Raw genomic sequence first — 22,032 nt, forward strand, 5'->3', positions numbered from 1 at the left:
TTAGTTATGATAGTTTGATTGTACCTGATCTATGGAAACACAAGGTTTCATGAGCTAAGTGGCTTTTCTCATGCAATACATTTGAGCCCTGATACGGGATGTTGGTTACACCTTGATAGGTTTGATGAACTCTTTGCGATCTTTAGCAGGTCAACTGTAAGTCTTTTTTACTATTAGAACTATTTACAAATATACAATAAAAGGTGCAAGCTAGGTCTGCATGTGGCTGTGTTCAATACCACACTGATTGCTAGGTGCGGGTCATGTGCCCTCCTACATAACTCTGTGGGCAGTATTATAAACAGTCCCACATTATCCCTATACGTGTCAGACCCTTATACTACACCTCCCCCAAGACTTTATCCAATGTGTATTAAGCTTACCTCATGTCCTATATTGTTATTACTATTACATATTTACATTGTCATTCCTACATTATCACTATTACTATATTATCACTATTATTACATTACCACTCCCCATCTCCCCACATCAATTCCTTAAATTCAAAGGTTTGGTCAGTCTGTAGGTCTTATAATCCTTCCATTTCTCAACCGCACTCCTATCAGAGGAATGGTTGGCTCTGTTGTTTCAGGTTCTTCCTGTTGGTTTGGAGGTTGAGCTGGCACCTGGGTACCCTTTCATCCTTTTCTTCCCTTCCCTCATGTTGAACTGCACTTGCTTGATTTGACAGTTGTGGTCAGAGGAGGTTGCTACTTTAACTCATTTCTCATGGGGTGGACAAACATTGTGCTTGGCACCTTGTTGACGTTTCCACTTTTGCATCAGTGTGTGAGTCATCTCTGTGGCTGAGGGAGAGCAGTCCCATGATGAGAATGAGGTTTAGTGGTATCCTGTCTTGTGTTTCACTGTCAGCAATGGGAAGCCGCTATCTCATTGTAGAAGCCTTTAGGCCATGGCATGTTGGCTGGGATTTGCAGTATACGCTCACTGACTGGAGTGTTGTTCTGCTATACCATCAGCAGAGCTGGAGATTGAGGCTCACTGGACTGCTGGTCGCTCTCTTTCACATCCTCCATTGGGGACATTGTGCTTACCTCCTGGATTGCTGACTGGTTTGACCTTTGAAGGCTTTCCGGTATCTGTAACAAGAAAGGACAACCCTGCTCTGCAAAGTGAGACGTTCAGCACTGAAGTCTCAGTCAGACCAGTTTTTTATGTATTTGGAAACCTGCAGCTGCTTGATTAATGACGGTGGTTGTCTTGACATCTTCTGCTGTTTCACGAATATCTCAGGCTTCACAGGCATCCCTGCTCAGGAGAGAGAGAGGTTGGTTATGGATGGCAGTTCAAAGGTTTGTTTGCCTCCATACTTTAGTGCTTCCAGGATTGGACAATTAACTGGAAGCTAGCTTCCACTGGGTCCATAAAGTGACGTGTCCATTGTTTGAAGCCACAGGTCTCTTAACCATGGTTCTTTGTCTGACAGGACTGTTACACTGGCTCCTGTATCTAATCTAAAAAATTGTTAAATGACCATTGACACAAATGAGTGTGTTCCTTTTTTTTGTATTAATTCAAATGATGTTTATATTCATTTAGGCAGCATGGGTGGCACAGTGATTAGCTCTGCTGCCTCACAGTGCCGAGCACTGGTGCCTCACAGTGGCAGGGACCCAGGTTCAATTCCGGCCTCAGGTGACTGTATGGAGTTTGCACATTCTGCCTGTGTCTCCATGAGTTTCCTCTGGGTGCTCTGGTTTCCTCCCACACTCTAAAGATGTGCGGTTTAGGTGGATTGGCAATGCTAAATTGCCCCGAGCATCAGGGGTACTAGCAGGGTAAATATGTGGGGTTATGAATATAGGGCCTGGGTGAGATTGTTGTCAGTGCAGGCTCGATGGGCCAAATGGCCTCCTACTGTACTGTAGGGATTCTATGGATTCTATGTGGGCATTGGTGGTTAGGCTACCAGTTATTGCCCATCCCTATTGCCCTTGAGAAAGTGGTAGTGAGCTGCCTGTAGTTCATGTGGTGTAGGTACACTCACAGTGCTGTTTGGGAGGGAGTTCCAGGACTTTGACAGTGAAGTAACGACAATATATTTGTAAGTCAGGATTTTGAGTTGCTTGGCGGGGAACTTTTGGGTGGTGGTGTTCCTCTATATCAGTTGCCCTTATCCTTCTACATGGTAGCGGTTGTGGGTTTGGAAGGTGCTGTCTAAGGAGGCTTGATGAGTTCCTGCAGTGCATTTGTACACTATGCCATTGTGCATCATTGTTGGAGGGAGTGAATGTTTGTGGATTGGGCCAATTAAGTGGACTTCTTTGTCCTGGATGGTGTCAAGTTTCTTCAGGGTCATTGGAGCTGCACTCATCCAGGCAAATGGAAAGTATTCCATCATACTCCTGACTTGTGCCTTGTAGATAATTGGTGGACAGACTTGGGAATAAGGAGGTGTATTATTTAGATGGTTAGTTCTGTTCAGTTTAAGGTCAATGGTAGCATCCAAGATGTTTATAGTGCGACATTCAGTGATGGTAATGCCACGGAATGAGAAACCAAGGTCTTCAACCTCAACTGAGAAGCTTAGCTGTGTGCCTTTTGGTTTTGCAGTCTTGGCGTTGTGGATCAGCTTTTCAGAGTTTTGCCTTGCACAGATTGCAATAGTGTCCAATCCTGTCACATTGGCAGCATTGGGCTGAACTTGCAGATCTCACCTGTGGGGGCACTTGGCTTCACAGCATCAGCATGGTTGCTATGCTGGCCTGTTCAGGTATTGCTTTCCCTGACTTAGAGTGTCCTTGTGTCTTTGTTGCTTATCCAGCTGGACTGTGGGTTGGCCTCTGCACCACAATTTGTTCTCTCTTTTTAAAATGGTCCCGTGCTGCTCATGGAGATTTGATTGCCTAACTATATGGATTGCCTTTTCCAGGGCTTTGACTTCCTTTGCTTGGAGGAGGCCAAAACTGTACCATCTGCTACTCCTGCCACTATTCTCTTCCATGTTCTGATTTAAAATTACTGCACTCGCAACCTTCTGCTACCTTGTTCAGATTATTGATGTGTGATCAATGGGTTCTCTGGCTTTTGGACTCCCATGTTGAATTTAGCTCTTTAGAGTATTTTTATTGCTTCTTAGAATAAAATAATTCTCAAATGATCTCAGTGTTCACCTGCTCTTCTTCTGACTTTTTATTTAAACCTGAAGTGATGCTGTATCTTAAGAATCTTTGGGCTAGACTCTCTGACCGTTCATGCCACGTTGCTACTGACAGTGAGAACAGAGAATGTCATAGAATCCCTACAGTGCAGAAGGAGGCCATTCGGCCCATCGAGCCTGCACCGACAACAATCCCACCCAGACCCTATCCCTGTAACCCCACATATTTACCCTGCTAATCCCCCTGACACCAAGGGGCAATTTGGCATGGCCAATCAACATAACCCGCACATCTTTGGACTGTGGGAGGAAACCGGAGCACACGGAGGAAACCCACGCAGAGACAAGGAGAAACACAAGCTCCACACAGACAGTGACCCGAGGCTGGAATTGAACCCAGGCACTGTGAGGCAGCAGTGCTGACCACTGTGCCACCGTGCCGCCCATATTTAGTGTTCAGCCAAAACTCCATTCACTGCAACAGGACTGGAGAATCCCGGCTGCGGGTGAGGTCGAAGAATCCGGCCTTTTATCTCCAAAGTTCCCAATTTTGTGATTGATCTGGGTCAAGGATTGGTCTGAGTTAACTTGGAAGTGTGGAATTCTGATTCATGTTCAAATTATAAAAGTCTATGTTCTGCTTGAGGAGCTGTCTAAATTTCAAGACAGCGTTGTTCTTTACTCAGAAACAAAGGGATTTGCCGCGCTTGACGATTTTGGCAGGGTCCAAAATAATGGCAATGGCGCTCAATTTGAAAGCGAATTTTTAACAATGGATACCTAGCTCGGCTGCCTGCAGGCTTCTCTTGTTCGGTGAGTTATTTTGATTTACAATTCTGACCAATTAGAGTTTCTGCTTTCTTTTTACCGAGCTGAACGGTCACAGTATTCCCAAAATATTTAATTCTTTCTCTGTTTTTTCTGGCCAATGTGTTCAGGCTCTGACTCGGGGATTGTTTTTTCAGTGACAGGCTTTTTCCAAACTGCATTTCTGACACTGAATTGAAGATTCCTCTGGACTTGGTGAAGCTTGGAACTTTAACAGATTTAGCTTGCCCTTACAAGTTCTGCCAACTCTGCGCTTCAAAGCTGGACTTCCAAAAGAGATTCAATAGAATCTTCTCTTGTGCCACAGTACATAAAGGAACTCTGCCTTCAGACTTTTTGGGGGGCTTTTTCCTGGTCTTTTTTCCTTTGCACCTCTGCTTCTGGAGATTCAGTTTAGGTCAGAATGCTTCGCTGAATTTTTCTCACTCTTCCGGCGTTTCAGCTTGTCTCTGCATTTTAGCCAAGTTTTGTGTTATTTTCCACAAGCTGCCACCTTGTTGTTGGGTGGTGGTTACATCTTAGTAGGTCTGATGAAGTCTTTGTAATCTTTAGCAGGTCAACGAGAAGTCTTTATTCACTCTTAGAACTAGATACAAGTATATAGTAAAGGGTACAAGCTAGGAGCTGTCCATGCTTGCTGCTCTGTCCAATGGGAAAGCAACAGCCTAGTGGTATTGTCACTAAGTACTAATCCAGAAACTCAACTAATGTTCTGGGGACCCGGGTTTGAATCTCACCATGGCAGCTGGTGGAATTTGAATTCAATAAAACATATCTGGAATTAAGAATCTGCTGATGACCATGAAACCATGAAAAATCCATCTGGTTCACTGATGTCCTTTAGGGAAGGAAATCTGCCATCCTTACCTGGTCTGGCCGACATGTGACTCCAGTGCCACAGCAATGTGGTCGACTCTCAACTACCCTCCAAGGGCAGCTAGGGATGGACAATAAATGCTGGCCCAGCCAGCGATGCCCATGTCTCGCTAATGAATAAAAAAGAACACCACACTGACTATGTGTGGGTCATTGCTCTCTTAAGTCACTCTGTATACAGTACTCAGTCTCATGTTAACCCTATATAGGCCAGACCCTTATACTACAAACCTCACCCTGCATTTTCCCACATTACTTCCCCATCACCTGTTATTTTCTATTATTAGTCCAGTTGTAGTGGGGCTTTTTAAGCAAACACAAGCATTCTCACGCTATAGTCTGTTTTTTTATTAAAAGCGCTCAGCATGGATCTAAGAAAAACCTCAAAATGTAAGCATGTCATGCTTACAATATTGCAAATGATGGAACTCATAAAGAAACTAGTTAAGAATGCTTCGTTGAAAAATTTGTGTGAAATGTATGTCTCAAAAGTTTAAAACATCAAGAAGCAGTGTGTAAAATTAATTAAAATCTATGCAGGAAGTGACACAGTTAAAGGAATTAGAACACTACACAGTGCTAGGCAAACAGACCATGATAATATGCTGTATGAAAGGTTGCAACAACCTCATACTGAAGGGTGCTTATAACAGGGACAATGTTAAAAGGCCAAACACTTCGACTGATTTGGGAATTAGCTCTGTGCAGAAGTACTCTCAAGTTTGGTTGCAAAAGTTTAAACACAGGCATGGGATTCACCACTTAAAGGCTGCTTCAAAATAATCCTACGCTGAAAGAGAGGCTACCAAATGTTATGTAACTGAATTGAGAAGTTAACAAAGGATGAAGAACTTAGCCTTGAATTGATATATAAGGTGAACGAGACAGGAGTTTTCTGGAGGTGTTTGCCAAAACACACACTTGCTGGTCCAGAGGAGATGATGGTGCATGCATGTTCATGTGCACAAATGCTGCTGGGACCATAAAGGTAAACTCTTGGTTATTGGTAGAAGTGCTAAGCCCCATGCTTTTAAATGGGTGAAAATTATGCCAGGTATTTGACAAGGCCAACAAAGTGCATGATTCACCCAGGAGATCATGAGCAACTGGTTCCATTGTCATTTTGTCCCCAAGGCTTGTGCACACTGTTGTAAGGTTGGGTTTTCCGCAGACTGCAAAATTGTGCTGCTGATGGACAAATGTTCAGCCCACCGCCCCCGTGGAACAATCAGATGCTGACAATGTTTCCCTGACATATTTACGTCCCACCTAACTCCCAATTACACTTCTAAAATCAATCAATGGACTGGGGAGTTACTAGATCAATGAAAAGCCACTATCAAAATATTTTTTGTGTCATCTTGTGACAAGTTGTGGCATTGGTGGTGTTGATGCATTAAGAAAGGGTTTCAGTATCAAAGACGGGTATTTGGTGTTTAGGGCAGTGTCACTATGAGAACTTTGTAAAATGTGTGGCATATGTTGTGTTCTGCAACTATGTACTGATAAGGCCACTGGGTAATCCTTTGAGGGCTTTAATGTAAGTGAAGACAAGGTGAAGGCAGCTGCTCTCTTGCATTCTGACAAGTGAAAGCAAAGTGATGCAAGCATTGACTTATCATAGAATCACAGAATCCTACAGTGCAGAAGGAGGCCATTTGGCCCATTGAGTCTGCACCGACTGCAACCCCACCCAGGCCCTATCCCCATAACTCCATGCATTTACGCTAGCTAGTCCCCTGACACTAAGGGGCAATTTAGCATGGCCAATTCACCCAACCTGCACATCTTTGGACTGTTGGAGGAAACCGGAGCACCCAGAGGAAACCCACGGAGACACAGGGAGAATGTACAAACTCCATATTTACAGTGACCCAAGACGGGAATCGAACCCGGGTCCCCGGCGCTGTGAAGCAGCAGTGCTATCCACTGTGCCACTGTGCTGACTTAGACAAGGAAGACATTGTGACGTGGCTAAATTGTGATGATGATGCTCCAGTTGTGCCACAAATTACAGTTTCTGAGATAATTGAGATAGTTTTACATCCTAACTGTGTGCATAGTTATAACAGTGAAGAAGAATGGCTAAAATTTTCCAACCCTTCCCACCGGCAGGATCTTCTGGTCCTGCTTATAGAGACCCTCTATGATTGATTCTCTGGTGGTGAAGGGTGCAAGGCACACAAAACCCTGTAGACATTGGTGGGACAGGAAGATCCCACTGCCAGCCAATAGCGGGCTGCCTCCATGCCGGAAAATACGCCACCAAGGAGGGGAGTGGGGGTGCGAAAATTCCTGCCCAATATTCCTGAGGAGAAGATTAACATGGAGGAGGGAATAATCTGGCTTCCTGTTTCATTCGATTTTTAAAGCAACAATGTCTTTCAAGCCAGCTAGCTTTAATGCATGTGCAGAGGACCAAAGAGAAACAAATAAAGAAGTCCTTGGCGGGTCGGATCAAGGAAAACCCCAAGGCTTTTTACTCTTATGTGAGGAATAAAAGAATGACCAGGGTGAGGCTGGGGCCGGTCATGGACGGCAGTGGGAATTTGAGCATGGAGTCAGAAGAGATAGGAGAGGTGATGAATGAATACTTTTCTTCGGTGTTCACCAAGGAGAGGGGCCATGGTTTTGAGGAAGAGAGGGTGTCACAGGCTGATAGGCTGGAGGAAATAGATGTTCGGAGGGAAGATGTACCAGCAATTTTGAATAAACTGAAAGTTGATAAGTCCCCTGGGCCTGATGAAATATATCCTAGGATTCTTTGGGAGGCAAGGGATGAGATAGCAGAGCCTTTGGCATTGATCTTTGCGTCCTCACTGTCCATGGGGGTGGTGCCAGAGGACTGGAGAGTGGCGAATGTGGTTCCTCTTTTTAAGAAAGGGAATAGAAATGACCCTGGTAATTATAGGCCGGTTAGTCTTACTTCGGTGGTCGGTAAGTTGATGGAAAAGGTCCTTAGGGATAGGATTTACGACCATTTAGAAAGATGCAGCTTAATCCGGGTTAGTCAGCACGGATTTGTGAAGGGCAAGTCTTGCCTCACAAATTTGATAGAATTTTTTGAGGAGGTAACTAAGTGTGTAGATGAAGGTAGTGCAGGATTTTAGTAAGGCGTTTGATAAAATCCCCCACGGTTGGCTTATGAAGAAAGTAAGGATGTGTGGGATAGAGGGAAGTTTGGCCGATTGGATAGGTGACTGGCTATCTAACAGAATGTGGAGATGCCGGCGTTGTATCTAACAGAAGACAGAGGGTGGTGATGGATGGAAAATTTTCGGACTGGAAACAGGTTACCAGCGGAGTGCCACAGGGATCAATGCTTGGTCCTCTGCTATTTGTCATTTTTATAAATGACTTGGAGGAGGGGGCTGAAGGGTGGATCAGTAAATTTGCTGATGACACCAAGATTGGTGGAGTAGTGGATGAGGTGGAGGGCTGTTGTAGGCTGCAAAGAGATATAGATAGGATGCAGAGCTGGGCTGAAAAATGGCAAATGGAGTTTAACCCTGACAAATGCGAGGTGATTCATTTTGGTAGGACAAATTTAAATGTGGATTACAGGGTCAAAGGTAGGGTTCTGAAGAATGTGGAGGAACAGAGAGATCTTGGGGTTCATATCCACAGATCTCTGAAGGTTGCCACTCAAGTGGATAGAGCCGTGAAGAAGGCCTGTAGTGTGTTGGCGTTCATTAACAGGGGGTTTGAGTTTAAGAGCCGTGGGGTTATGCTGCAACTGTACAGGACCTTGGTGAGACCGCATTTGGAATATTGTGTGCAGTTCTGGTCACCTCACTACAAGAAGGATGTGGAGACACTGGAAAGAGTGCAGAGGAGATTTACCAGGATGCTGCCTGGTTTGGAGGGTAGGTCTTATGAGGAAAGGTTGAGGGAACTTGGGCTTTTCTCTTTGGAGCGGAGAAGGTTGAGAGGAGACTTGATAGAGGTTTATAAGATGATGATGGGGATAGATAGAGTGAACGTTCAAAGACTATTTCCTCGGGTGAATGGAGCGGTAACTAGGGGGCGTAACTATAGGGTTCATGGTGGGAGATATAGGAAGGATGTCCGAGGTAGGTTTTTTACTCAGAGAGTGGTTGGGCTGTGGAATGGACTGCCTGCAGGGATAGTGGAGTCAGAAACTTTAGGAACATTTAAGAAGCTATTGGATAGGCACATGGAGTACTTCGGGATGATAGGGAGGAAATAGCTTGATCTTGGTTTCAGACAAAGCTCGGCACAACATCATGGGCCGAAGGGCCTGTTCTGTGCTGTACTGTTCTATGTTCTATTAAAGGAACAGTCAAAATACATGAAGTAAATGATGTTGCAGCAAATGTTTGATGAACTTGGAAAATCCTGTGCACATAACATGGTCAACATCACCCAGTCCAATCCCATCCTGGACAAAACAAAGGACCCGGAATTAACTGCTCCTGCTGATCACCCACTTTCTTCTTCACCTCCCCCCCACCACCACCCCAGTCCCCCGCCCCCCGCTCCCCTCCCCCCTGCCCAACCACCAACACCACCCACTCCCCTTCCCCCACCAAAACCACCAGACGACTATTGGTGAAATAGAGTATGGAATCACCTGTTACGTCAATGTCACCAGCATCAATTTAGTACAGTACCTTGCGAGCAGAAACATGGAAGTTACAGTGCTTGGTTAAGTAAAACACATTTTATTATTGCTTTATGATGTTTTATATTGATGTTTTATCATTGTTTTATATTTCAGATAAAGGTTTATATCCACTGTGTGTCCAGTCGGTTGTAGTTAGGCATTCTAACATCACTCTACAATTCAAAAAATTCCAAAATCTTGAAATGACTTGGTCCCAAGCAGTCCGGAACAGAGGAGTTACAGTGCACTATAATTCACCTGTACACTGCTTTCTAGCAATTTACACTACAAAGGGCTAGAGATTTTGTGCAGCAAAGTTGTGTAATGAAAGATTTAATATTTTGTCTATAATAGACTAAGTGATAATTAGATTTGGTAGTCCGTAAAGGATGAAGTTAAAAGCAGTTTGCTGAGTGTTAACTTCTTCTGGATGATTGCTTGTCTGAACTTGCTGAGGTAAAGAGCCATCTTGCACTGCGGATTTGAAAAGAAACAAAGATCTTTTATAAGATAGAACCAAGTACATTATTAAAACTGAATTGTAATGCATTTGCACTGACTCCTAATAAACATGTGAAAAATAGATAATCCAATACCTAGATACTGCATGTATCAACTCAAATGATCAACAGTAATTGAAACTGGTGTATCGTAACATTATGAATTACCATGGGATACTGAACACTACATTAAAGTTGCAGCTCTATTACTGTCGACAATAAAACAGACGAACAAATCATGTTTCTGAATTTGATTTGCTGCTCCAACAGACTCCCATCAATAAAGATTATTTTATTAGTGTCACAAATATGCTTACATTAGCACTGCAATGAAATTACTCCGGTGCCTGTTCGGGTACACTGAGGGAAAATTTAGTATGGCCAATGCACCTAACCAGGACATCTTTCAGACTGTGGGCGGAAACTGGAGCACCTGGAGGAAACCCATGCAGATACGAGGAGAATGTACAGACTCCGCACAGACAGTGTCCCAAGCCGGGAATCGAACTCGGATCCCTGGTACTGTGAGGCAGCAGTGCTAACCACTATGCCGCCCATATGGCATCAATGTAATCGCTAGGACTGTGGCTCAAAGATTTTTAACATCAGTTGTTGTGGTTAGCCACTTTCACTCCATGTTGATACTGTTCACCCAGATCTACTCTCTAACTTGATAAATGTACTTGCACTAAATTATTAACCTTCAAACTGTTTACATGAACCAGTAATCAAAGATAGTAATTGGTACAACGTGCTACAATTGATTCACTTGTTCTTATTGTAATCACCAACAAAGTAGGAAAAAGTGTCACATAATAACATGTTGTAATGTACTTGCTTTGATACATTTTTTTCAGATATCAGTAAATACCACTTTGCTGTTGCTATCTCTTATACACGCCATACTAAATAGGGCGTTAGAATAAACTTTTACATGTACTAATTGAGTTAGCTTTTCAAAATATTTAATCTTGTGCAATATTCCAGATGATCATTTGAGTGTAAATCCATAGAAATGCCCTGTAGCTATTAATATATTGAAAACAGTTTAGTTTTACTGTTGAAGCCAGACCTATTTTGTGTTAAGGTTTATCTACATGTTAAATTATATTTTTTCTAAAATTGCATTACATTTTTCCAAGGCATCAAACAGATAGACTCCCAAATTCCACATGGTGTGTTGCACTGAAGTTCCTACATTATAATAGTTACTGGCTTCAACAAATGTGCTTCATCAGTTGTAAATTGCTTTGAGACATCCTGCAGTTGTGAAAGTCACAACTTACGTGCAAACCTTTCTTTTTCTTTTAATTTATGCCAAGCAGAAACAAATATTGCTGAAGAAAGGGACATGCATTGAAGTTTTTCACCTTGCACTCATCAGGACAAATACAAGAATATCAAATTTCAAAGAGAACAACAATTTATCCTTTATAAGAAAAGGGTATTGATTGGTGAGCAAGTAGATGCTGATTGGTCGAGATGTTGCCACAGAGAAGGTACTAGGGTACAGTTATACGTTAAGCTTTTGTTAAATTCAAAGAAGGCAAGTTCGACTCTGGTTGGTCGATGGATTCCCATGGGAATTGAAAAAGATGCAATACTTGGACATGTTCTTTTTGCTTGCAGAGGACAGTGTCCCTTGGTGCATTCTCCATTGCAACGGTTTGAAGAATTAGAGCCCAGTTACCACCAATTAGCAAACTTTCTCATGCAGTATAAAATGTTGCTCCCTTTGAAATTTGTTATTCTTGTGTAGGCGAGTGAGTGCAAGATGAAAAGTTTCAACAGCAGGTCTCTTCTTTCAGCAATTTGGCTGGTTTAATGCAGGAGGGAAATGAACAGTAAATGGCAGAACCCTGAGGGATCTGGGCGTAGAGGTCCACAGTTCCCCAAAAGTGGCAACACTAGTGGATAAGGAGTCAAGAGGGCACATGGCGTGCTTGCCCTCATCGGTTGGGGTATAGAGTATAAAAATTGGCAAGTTATGTTGCAGCTGTATAGAATTTTAGTTCGGCCATATTTGGAATAGTGCGTACAGTTCTGGTTGCCACACTACCAGGAGGATGTGGAGGCTTTGGAGAGGGTACAGAACAGGTTTACCAGGATGTTGCCTGGTTTGGAGGATATTAGCTATGAGGAGAGATTGGACAAACTTGGTTTGTTTTCACTTGAACATTGGAGGCTGAGGGGTGACCTGATAGAAGTTTACAAAATTATGAGAAATATGGATTGTCACAGTCTTTTTCCCAGGGTAGAAATGTCAATTACGAGGGGACATAGGTTTAAGGTAAAAGGGGGAAAGTTTAAAGGAGATGTGTCTGTGCCAGTTGAACAAAAGCTATCCAACCTAATCCCAAATTCCAGCTTTTTGTTCAAAGCCCTGCAGGTTATGACACATCAAGTGCATGTCCAAGTGTTCTTTTTAAATATAATGACCACTCTCTGCCTTCACCACTTGTACAGGCAGTCAGTTCCAGACCCCCCATAGTTCCTGATTATTGATCTCTTTTGCTAATGGAAATAAATCCATCCGATCCCCTCTAACTAGTCCTCTTACAATTTTATTCACCCTAATTGATTCTCCCCTCAGCGTTCTCTGTTCCAGAGCAGGTAACATCAGCCATTCCAATCTTTTCTCATGCTAAAATTCTCCAGTCCTGGCCACATTCTCATAAATCTCCTCTGTATCCTTCTGCAACACAGTGACTAGAATTGTATACTTGGGTCTACCTTGTGCTTTCTACAGTTCTAGCAAAACCTTCCTCTTTGCTACATGCCTAATAAAGGAAAGTGTCACATGTAGCTTATCTACCTGTCCAGCTGCCTTAAGGGGTCTTTGGACAAGCATTCCAAGATCTCTCTGTTCCTCTACGCTTCTCAGATTCCAACCAATTATTGTGTATTTTTTGTCTTGCTCAAATGCATTACCTCACACTTCTCTAACTTGAATTCCATTGCCCACCTCACCAACCCACTGACATCTCCCTGCAGTCAACAGTTTTCTTCCTCACTATCAACCACACAGCCAGTTTTCTTCTGCAAACTTCTTAATCATTAGCCCTGTATTTAAGCTCAAATGCCATGGACAGCAATAGACCCAGTATGGAGCCCCGTGGGACCCCACTGGAAACAGCCCTCTAGTCACAAGAACCACCCAATGATCACTAGCCTTTGGCTTCCCATCACTGGACCAATTTAAAGTAAAGTTTGTTTATTAGTGACAAGTAAGGTTTACATTAACACTGCAATGAAGTTACTGTGAAATTCCCCTAGTCGCCACAGTCCGACGACTGTTCGGGTCAATGCACCTAACCAGCACGTCTTTCAGACTGTGGGAGGAAACCGGAGCACCGGGAGGAACACCATGCAGGCAAGGGGAGATTGTGCAAACTCCACACAGACAGTGACCCAAGCCGGGAATCGAACCCAGGTCCCTGGTGCTGTGAGCCAGTAGTGCCAACCACTGTGCTACCGTGCTTGGGATCCAAATTTCCATTTGGATCAAACTTATCACTTTTATGTAGAGTTTTAAAGTCTCTGACCAGTCTGCCGTATGGGAACTTGCTAAAATTCATGCAGACTGCATCAAATGCATTATCCAAATCGGTCCTCATTACCTCCTTGAAAAATTCAATCAAATTAGTCAGACATGACCTTATTATAACATCCATGGTGATTGTCCTTAATTAATTTATGTCATTCTAAATAATAATTTGTACTGTCTCTCAAAATTTTAACCAATAATTTGTTCACCACTGAAATGAGGCTAATTAGCCTCAGGTATGTTTCATAACAACAGGACAACATTGTCAGTCCTTTAGCATCACACATTGGCTAGGGAAACGGGGATCTGAGCTTCTGACATTTCTTCCCTGCTTCCCTTAGCAGCCTTGACTGCATTTCATTTGGGCCTCAGGATTCCCTGAATTTCATCAATGCTAAACACCATAATACTTGCCCTATCATTATGATTATCCCTCCTCATTTAGCTACGATGTCTACTTTGTCATCTCGCTTGTGAGAACAGATACAAAGTATTCATAAAGACCCATGTCCACTTCTGCCTCCACACACAAGTTATTTTTTGGTCTCTAATTGGGCCAATTCTTTCTTCGGTTATTATCTTGATACTTACATATTTGTAAAACATTTTTGAATTTTCCTTGATTATATTTGTGAATATCTTTTGATGCCCATTCTTTAGTTTCCTCTTAATTTCACTCCTGCTCTTTCTATATTCTCCCAGACATTCTGCTGCGATGAGCTTTTGACTTTTGCTCTTTGGTATCTAGGGGAGTCTACATTTGGATATTCCATTGTTTTTCATTGGGGAAACATTTGTTCTGGGTTTTTATTTCTTCCTTGAATGCTTCCCCCCGCTCTGACACTGATTAACCTTCAAGTAGCTATTTATACATACAAACATACAAATTAGGAACAGGAGTAGGCCATTCAACCCCTTGAGTCTGCTTTGTCATTTGATAATGACTGATCTTGTTATCTACTTTCCTGTCTACAGCCGATATTCTTTGACTCATTTGTCAATCACGAATTTATCTAACTCGGCCTGAAAAATATTCAAGGAGTCTGCCTCCACGGCTCTCCAGGGAAGAGAATTCTGTAGACAAGTGATGCCTTGGGGGAAAGAAGATCTCCTCATCTCTGTCTTAAATGCGAGACCCTTTATTCTTAAACTGTGTCTCCTATTTCTAGTGTCTCCCATAAGGAGCAACATCCTCTGAGTATCCACCTGTTGAATGGGGAGTTCCCCAAAGAAAAACAATGGAATTTCCAAATGTTGACCCCCCCTGGATCCCAAAGGGCAAATGTCAAAAGCTCATTATGGGGAGGCGATGGCCTCGTGGTATTATCGCTCGACTATTAATCCAGAAACCCAGATAATGCTCTGGGGACCTGGGTTCAAATCCCACCACGGCAGATGGTGGAATTTGAATGCAATTAAAAAAAGTATATGGAATTAAGAGTCTACTGATGACCATGAAACCATTGTCGATTGCCGGAAAAACCCATCTGGTTCACGAATGTCCTTCAGGGAAGGAAATCTATCTTCCTTACCTGGTCTGGCCTACATGTGATCCCAGAGCCATAGCAATGTGATTGACTCTCAACTGCCCTCTGAAATGGCCAAGCAAGCCACTCAGTTGCAACAATCGCTACAAAGTCTCAAAAAAGAAATGAAACCGGACAGACCACCTGGCATCGACCTAGGCACCGGAAAAGACAACGGCAAAACAAACAGCCCTGTCGACACTGCAAAGTCCTCCTTACTAACATCTGGGGGCTAGTGCCAAAATTGGGAGAGCTGTCTCACAGATTAGTCGAGCAACAGCCTGACATAGTCATTCTCATGGAATCATACCTTACAGATAACACCCCAGACACCATCATTACCATCCCTGGATGTGTCCTGTCCCACCGGTAGGACAAACCCAGCAGAGGTGGTGGCACAGTGGTATACAGTCAGGAGGGAGTTGCCCTGGGTGTCCTTAACATCGACTCCGGATCCCATGAAGTCTCATGGCTTCAGGTTAAACATGGGCAAGGAAACCTCTTCCTGGTTACCACGTACCGTCCTCCTTCGGCTGATGAATCAGTATTCCTCCATGTTGAATAACACTTGGAGGAAGCACTGAGGGTGGCAGGGGCGCAAAATGAACTCTGGGTGGGGGATTTCAATGTCCACCACCAAGAGTGGCTCGGCAGCAGCACTACTGATCTCCAGCTACTTCATCAAAGACCTTCCCTCCGTCATAAAGTCAGAAGTGGGGCTGTTTGCCAAGGATTGCATAATGTTCAGCACCATTCGTGACTCCTCAGATATTGAAACAGTCCATGCTCAAATGCAACAAGATCTGGACAATATCCAGGCTTGGGCTGACAAGTGGCAAGTAACATTTGCGCCACACAAATGCCAGGCAATGACCATCACCAATAAGAGGCACTCTAATAACTACCCCTTGACATTCAATGGTGTAAACATCACTGAATCCCCCACTGTCAACATCCTCGGGGTTACCATTGACCAGAAACTCAACTGGACTCACCACATAAACACGGTGGCTACAAGAGCAGGTCAGAGGCTGGGAATACTGCGGAAAGTCACTCACCTCCTGACTCCCCAAAGCCTATCCACTATCTATAAGGCACAAGTCAGGGGTGTGATGGAATACTCCCCACTTGCCTGGATGCAACTCCAACAACACTCAAGAAACTTGACACCATCCAGGACAAAGCAGCTCGCTTGATTGGCACCACATCTACAAACATTCAATCCCTCCACCACCGATGCTCAGTTGCAGCAGTGTGTACTATCTACAAGATGCATGCAGCAATTCACCAATGATCCTTAGACAGCACCTTCCAAACTCATGAACACTTCCATCTAGAAGGACAAGGCCAGCAGATACATCGGAACACCACCACCTGCAAGTTCCCCTCCAAGCCATTCACCATCCTGACTTGGAAATATATCGCCGTTCCTTCGCAGTCGCTCGGTCAAAATCCTGGAATTCCCTCCCTAATGGCATTGTGGGTCAACACACAGAACATGGACTGCAGCGATTCAAGAAGGCAGCTCACCAGCACCTTCTCAAGGGCAACTAGGGATGGGCAATAAATGCTGGCCAGCCAGCGACATCCATGTCCCACGAATGAATAAAAAAAAAATCCCCTCAGGATCTGACACCTTTCAATAAAACCATACCTCATTCTTCAGAATTCCAATGCATAATAGCCTAAATTGTATAATCTTTCCTCATAAAATAATCCCTTCATTCCAGGAATCAGTTGAGTGAAACTTCTCCGAATTGCTTTGAACGCACTTATGAGTTCAGTTTTACCAAATGACAGCTCAGCTTAAAAAAATGACCTTTTCCCAATTTAAAACTGTTACTCTTGGTCTATCTTTATCCTTAACCATAGATCAAACCGTGTTAAAATCGTCATCTTTAAAATATTCTCTCATTGATCACTTGTCCAGCTTCATTACTTAAAACCACATCCAGAGCTATTTTTTGGGCTCACTATGTACTGGCTTAGAAAGCTCTTCTCAATGTATTTTAAGAATTATGCATCCTCTATACCTTTCAAACTGATTTTCTCCCAACTAATATTACAGTAGTCCAAATGAGTAGTTCCCAGTAATACTGCTTTATAGTTTCTGTAGTTATCAACAATTTACCAATATATTTGCTCTTCTATCTCGCTCTGACTGGTTTAGGGTCTATAGTGTACTTCATAGTATGACTGCCTCTGTTTCCTCGATATGGCCTCACTAGATGCCCTTCCAATGTAACATAGAAAAGCTACAGAACAAACAGGCCCTTCGGTCCACAAGTTGCGCCGAACATGTCCCTACCTACTAGGCTTACCTATAACCCTCTATCTTACTAACTTCCATGAACTTATCCAAAAGTCTCTTAAAAGACCCTATCGAATCCGCCTCCACCACCACTACTGGCAGCCGATTCCACGCACCCACCACCCTCTGAGTGAAAAACTTACCCCTAACATCTCCTCTATACCTACTCCCCAGCACCCTAAACCTGTGACCTCTTGTGGCAACCATTTCAGCCCTGGATAAAAGCCTCTGAGAATCCACTCTATCAATACCTCTCAACATCTTATACATCTCTATCAGGTCACCTCTCATCCTTCGCTTCTCCAAGGAGAAAATACCTAGCTCTCTCAACCTATCCTCATAAGGCATGCCACCTAATCCAGGCAACATCCTTGTAAATCTCCTCTGCACCCTTTCTATGGCTTCCACATCCTTTCTGTAATGAGGTGACCAGAACTGGGCACAGTACTCCAGGTGGGGTCTGACCAGGGTCCTATACAGCTGCAGCATTATCTCCCGATTTCTAAACTCAATTCCTCTATTGATGAAGGCCAGTATTCCATACGCCTTCTTAACCACAGCCTCTACCTGAGACACGGCTTTGAGCGTCCTATGAACCCGGACCCCAAGATCCTTCTGATCTTCCACACTGCCAAGCGTCTTACCCTTAATATTATATTCTTTCATCCTATTCGACCTGCCAAAATGAAGGAAGGAACTTAAGAGGGAAATTAAAAGAGCAAGAAGGGGTCATGAGAAGGCCTTGGCAGACAGGATAAAGGAAAACCCCAAGGTATTCTACAAGTATGTTAAGAGCAAGAAGATAAGATGTGAAGGAGTAGGACCTATCAAATGTGACAGTGGGAAAGTCTGTAAAGAACCGGTAGAAATAGCAGAGGTACTCAATGAATACTTTACTTCAGTATTCACAGTGGAAAAGGATCTTGGTAGTTGCAGTGCAGTCTTGCAGTGGACTGAGAAGATTGAAGTCCATCTGCCACTTCTCCGCCCAGTCTTGCATCTTATCTATGTCTCGTTGCAACTGCTGACATCCCTCTACACTATCCACAACACCACCAACCTTTGTGTCATCAGCAAACTTGCCAACCCATCCTTCCACTTCCTCATCCAGGTCATTTATAAAAATCACAAAGAGCAAGGGTCCCAGAACAGATCCCTGGGGCACTCCACTGGTGACCGACTTCCATGCTGAAAAAGGCCCATCTACAACCACTCTTTGCCTTCTGTGGGCAAGCCAGTTCTGAATCCACAAGGCAATGTCCCCTTGTATCCCATGCCCCTTCACTTTCTCAATAAGCCTTGCATGGGGCACCTTATCAAACGCCTTGCTGAAATCCATATAAACTACATCTACCGCTCTTCCCTCGTCTATGTGTCTAGTTACATCTTCAAAAAATTCAATTAGGCTCGTAAGGCATGATCTGCCTTGGACAAAGCTGTGCTGGCTATTTCTGATCACACTATTCCTCTCCAGATGTTCATAAATCCTGCCTCTCAGGATCTTCTCCATCAACTTACCAACCACTGAGGTTAGACTCACTGGTCTAGAATTTCCCGGGCTATCTCTTCTCCCTTTCTTGAATAACGGAACCACATCTGCAATCTTCCAATCCTCCAGAACCTCTCCCGTCTCCATTGATGACGCAAAGATCATCGCCAGAGGCTCAGCAATCTCTTCCCTCACCTCCCACAGTAACCTGGGGTACATCCCATCCGGTCCTGGCGATTTATCTAACTTGATGCTTTTCAAAAGCTCCAACACATCCTCTTTCCTAATGTTCACATGCTCAATCTTCTCAGTCCACTGCAAGACTGCACTGCAACTACCAAGATCCTTTTCCACTGTGAATACTGAAGTAAAGTATTCATTGAGTACCTCTGCTATTTCTACCGGTTCTATACAGACTTTCCCACTGTCACATTTGATAGGTCCTACTCCTTCACATTTTATCTTCTTGCTCTTAACATACTTGTAGAATGCCTTGGGGTTTTCCTTTATCCTGTCTGCCAAGGCCTTCTCATGACCCCTTCTTGCTCTTCTAATTTCCCTCTTAAGTTCCTTCCTACTAGTCGTATACTCTTCTAGATTTCGAACATTATCTAGCTCCCTGAACCTTTTGTAGGCTTTTCTTTTCTTCTTGACTAAATTCGTTACAGCTTTCGTGCACCATGGTTCCTGTAACCTACCATAACTCCCCTGTCTCATTGGAACGTTGCTGTGCAGAGCTCCAGACAAATTTTCCTTGAAAATTTGCCACATTTCGTCTGTACATTTCCCTGAGAAAACCTCCTCCCAATTTATGCCTCTAATTTCTTGCCTAATAGCCTCATTATTGCCCTTGCTCCTGGCTTGACTGATCCTATCTCTCTCCAATGCTAATGTAAAGGAGATAGAGTTATGATCACTATTCCCAAAATGCTCTCCCACTGAGAGATCTGACACCTGCCCAGGTTCATTCCCTAATACCAAATCAAGTACAGCCTCTCTTCTTGTAGGCTTATCCACATACTGTATGAGGAAGCCCTCCTGAACACACCTAACAAACTCCTCCCCATCTAAATCCCTTACCCTAGGGATATTCCAATTGACATTTGGGAAATTAAAATCTCCCATCACGACCATTCTGTCATTATCACATCTCTCCAGGATCTGCTTCCCAATCTGCTCCTCCGCATCCCTGCTACTACTGGGCAGCCTATAGAAAACACCCAGTAAAGTTATTGACCCCTTCTGTTGCGAACCTCCACCCACAGAAACTCCGCAGACAATCCCTCTGTGGCGTCCATCTTTTCTACAGCCTTAACACTATCCCTGATCAACAGTGCCACTCCCCCACCTCTTTTGCCTCCTTCCCTGTCCCTCCTGAAACATCTGAAACTCGGCACTTGAAGTATCCAGTCCTGTCCCTGAGATAACCAAGTCTCTGTAATGGCCACCACATCACACTTTCAAGTAGTGATCCACGCTCTAAGCGCATCCATTTTGTTCACTACACTCCTTGCGTTAAAACAAACACATCGGTCTGAGCGCTCCCCTTCTCCGTCACCTGCGTATCCTCCCTCTCAAGCCCCTTTTATTTTTAAGCTAACCTCCTCTCTCCCAGTCACCTCATTTTGATTCCCATCCCCCAACCATTCTAGTTTAAAAACTCCCCAGTAGTCTTAGCAAACCTTCCCGCCAGGATATTGGTCCCCCTGGGATTTAAGTGAAACCCGTCCTTTTTGTACAGGTCGCACCTGCCCCTAAAGAGGTCCCAATGATCGAGGAACCTGAATCCCTGACCCCTGCTCCAATCCCTCAGCCACGCATTTATCCTCCACCTTATTCCGTTCCTTCCCTCACTGTCCCGTGGCACAGGCAGCAATCCCGAGATTACTACCTTTGCGTTCCTTCTTCTTAACTCCCTATATCCCTAACTTCCTATATTCTCCTTTCATAACCCCTTCCCCTTTCCTGCCTATGTCAGTGGTACCAGTATGCACCACGACCTCTGGCTCCTCTCCCTCCCACTTCAGGATTTCTTGGATATGGTCAGAAACATCCCTGATCCCGGCACCAGGGAGGCAAACCGCCATCTGCGTTTCTCGACTTCCTCCACAAAAACGCCTGTCTGACCCCCTCACTGCCTTCCTCCTCCTTTCCTTACCCTTCTGTGCTACAAGGCCGGACTCCGCGCCGGAGGCACGACCACTGCTGCTTCCACCAGGTGGGCTGTCCACGCCAACAGTACTCAAACAAGAGTACTTATTTTTAAGGGGCACAACGACTGGGGTACTCTCTACCACCTGACTTTTCCCTTTCCTGACTGTGACCCACTTGCCTGCTTCTTGTGGCCCCGGTGTGACCACCTGCCTATAACTCCTATCTATCACCTCCTCGTTTTCCCTGACCAGACAAATGTCCTCGAGCTGCAGCTCCAGTTCCCTAACTCGGTCCCCAGGAGCTGCAGCTCGATGCAACCAGTGCAGATATGTACTTCTGAGAGGCTAGGAGACTCCACGACCTCCCACATCCGGCACTGAGAACAGCAAACTGGCTTCACATTCATAATGCCCCTTTTCCTCAGATTCCACAGGGAAAGAACTGAGATTTAAAAGTTGAAAAACAACAAAAAAAAATTTTTCTTCTTTAAACCTACCCTCCCTTGCCCGTTTCCTCCTCAGCCTGTTGAGCCAAAGCCCTTCAGTTCTCACTCTGCTCCCTGCTCACTCCGCTGCCCGCTACAACACTGCCCGCTGAATAGTGTGGCCTGTAACATTCCACCTGTAATAGTCTTTACAATATGCAAACCACTCTCCATTTTCATCCCCATTAATATTAAACTGCTCTTCCTACCCTTTGTTTCAGCAATAGTTATGATATTGCATGGTGGCACAGTGGTTAACACTGCTGCCTCAGAGTACCAGGCACCTGGGTTCAATTCCGGGCTTGGGTCACAGTCTGTGCTGGGTTTCCTCCGGATGCTCCGGTTTCCTCGTACTGTCCGAAAGATGTGCTGGTTAGGTGCATTGGCCATGCTATGTTCTCCCTCAGTGCACCCAAACCGGCGCCGGAGTGTGGCAACTAGGGGATTTTCACAGTGACTTCATTGCAGTGTTAATATAAGCCTACTTATGACACTAATAACTAAACTTTAAATCAGACTGTCTATCTGTGTTTTCAGTTCAGCTACTTTATTCACTAGACACCTTC

At 44.2% G+C, this 22,032-nt stretch overlaps 1 protein-coding gene across 1 annotated transcript in view; it reads right to left on the bottom strand.

Annotated features, from left to right (window-relative positions):
- Nucleotides 1–971: 971 nt before the first annotated feature.
- cfap46 (cilia and flagella associated protein 46) overlaps nucleotides 972–22,032 on the bottom strand; it is a 198,419-nt gene continuing 177,358 nt past the window's right edge. The window contains exons 58-59 of the mRNA XM_078222910.1: nucleotides 2,375–2,640; nucleotides 972–1,103 (exon numbers count right to left, since the gene is read on the bottom strand). Of these exons, the coding sequence (XP_078079036.1) occupies nucleotides 972–1,103; nucleotides 2,375–2,640 (398 nt within the window). The remainder of the gene's footprint in view (nucleotides 1,104–2,374; nucleotides 2,641–22,032) is intronic.

Source organism: Mustelus asterias, chromosome 11, assembly GCF_964213995.1.
Source record: "Mustelus asterias chromosome 11, sMusAst1.hap1.1, whole genome shotgun sequence".
NCBI lineage: Eukaryota > Metazoa > Chordata > Chondrichthyes > Carcharhiniformes > Triakidae > Mustelus > Mustelus asterias.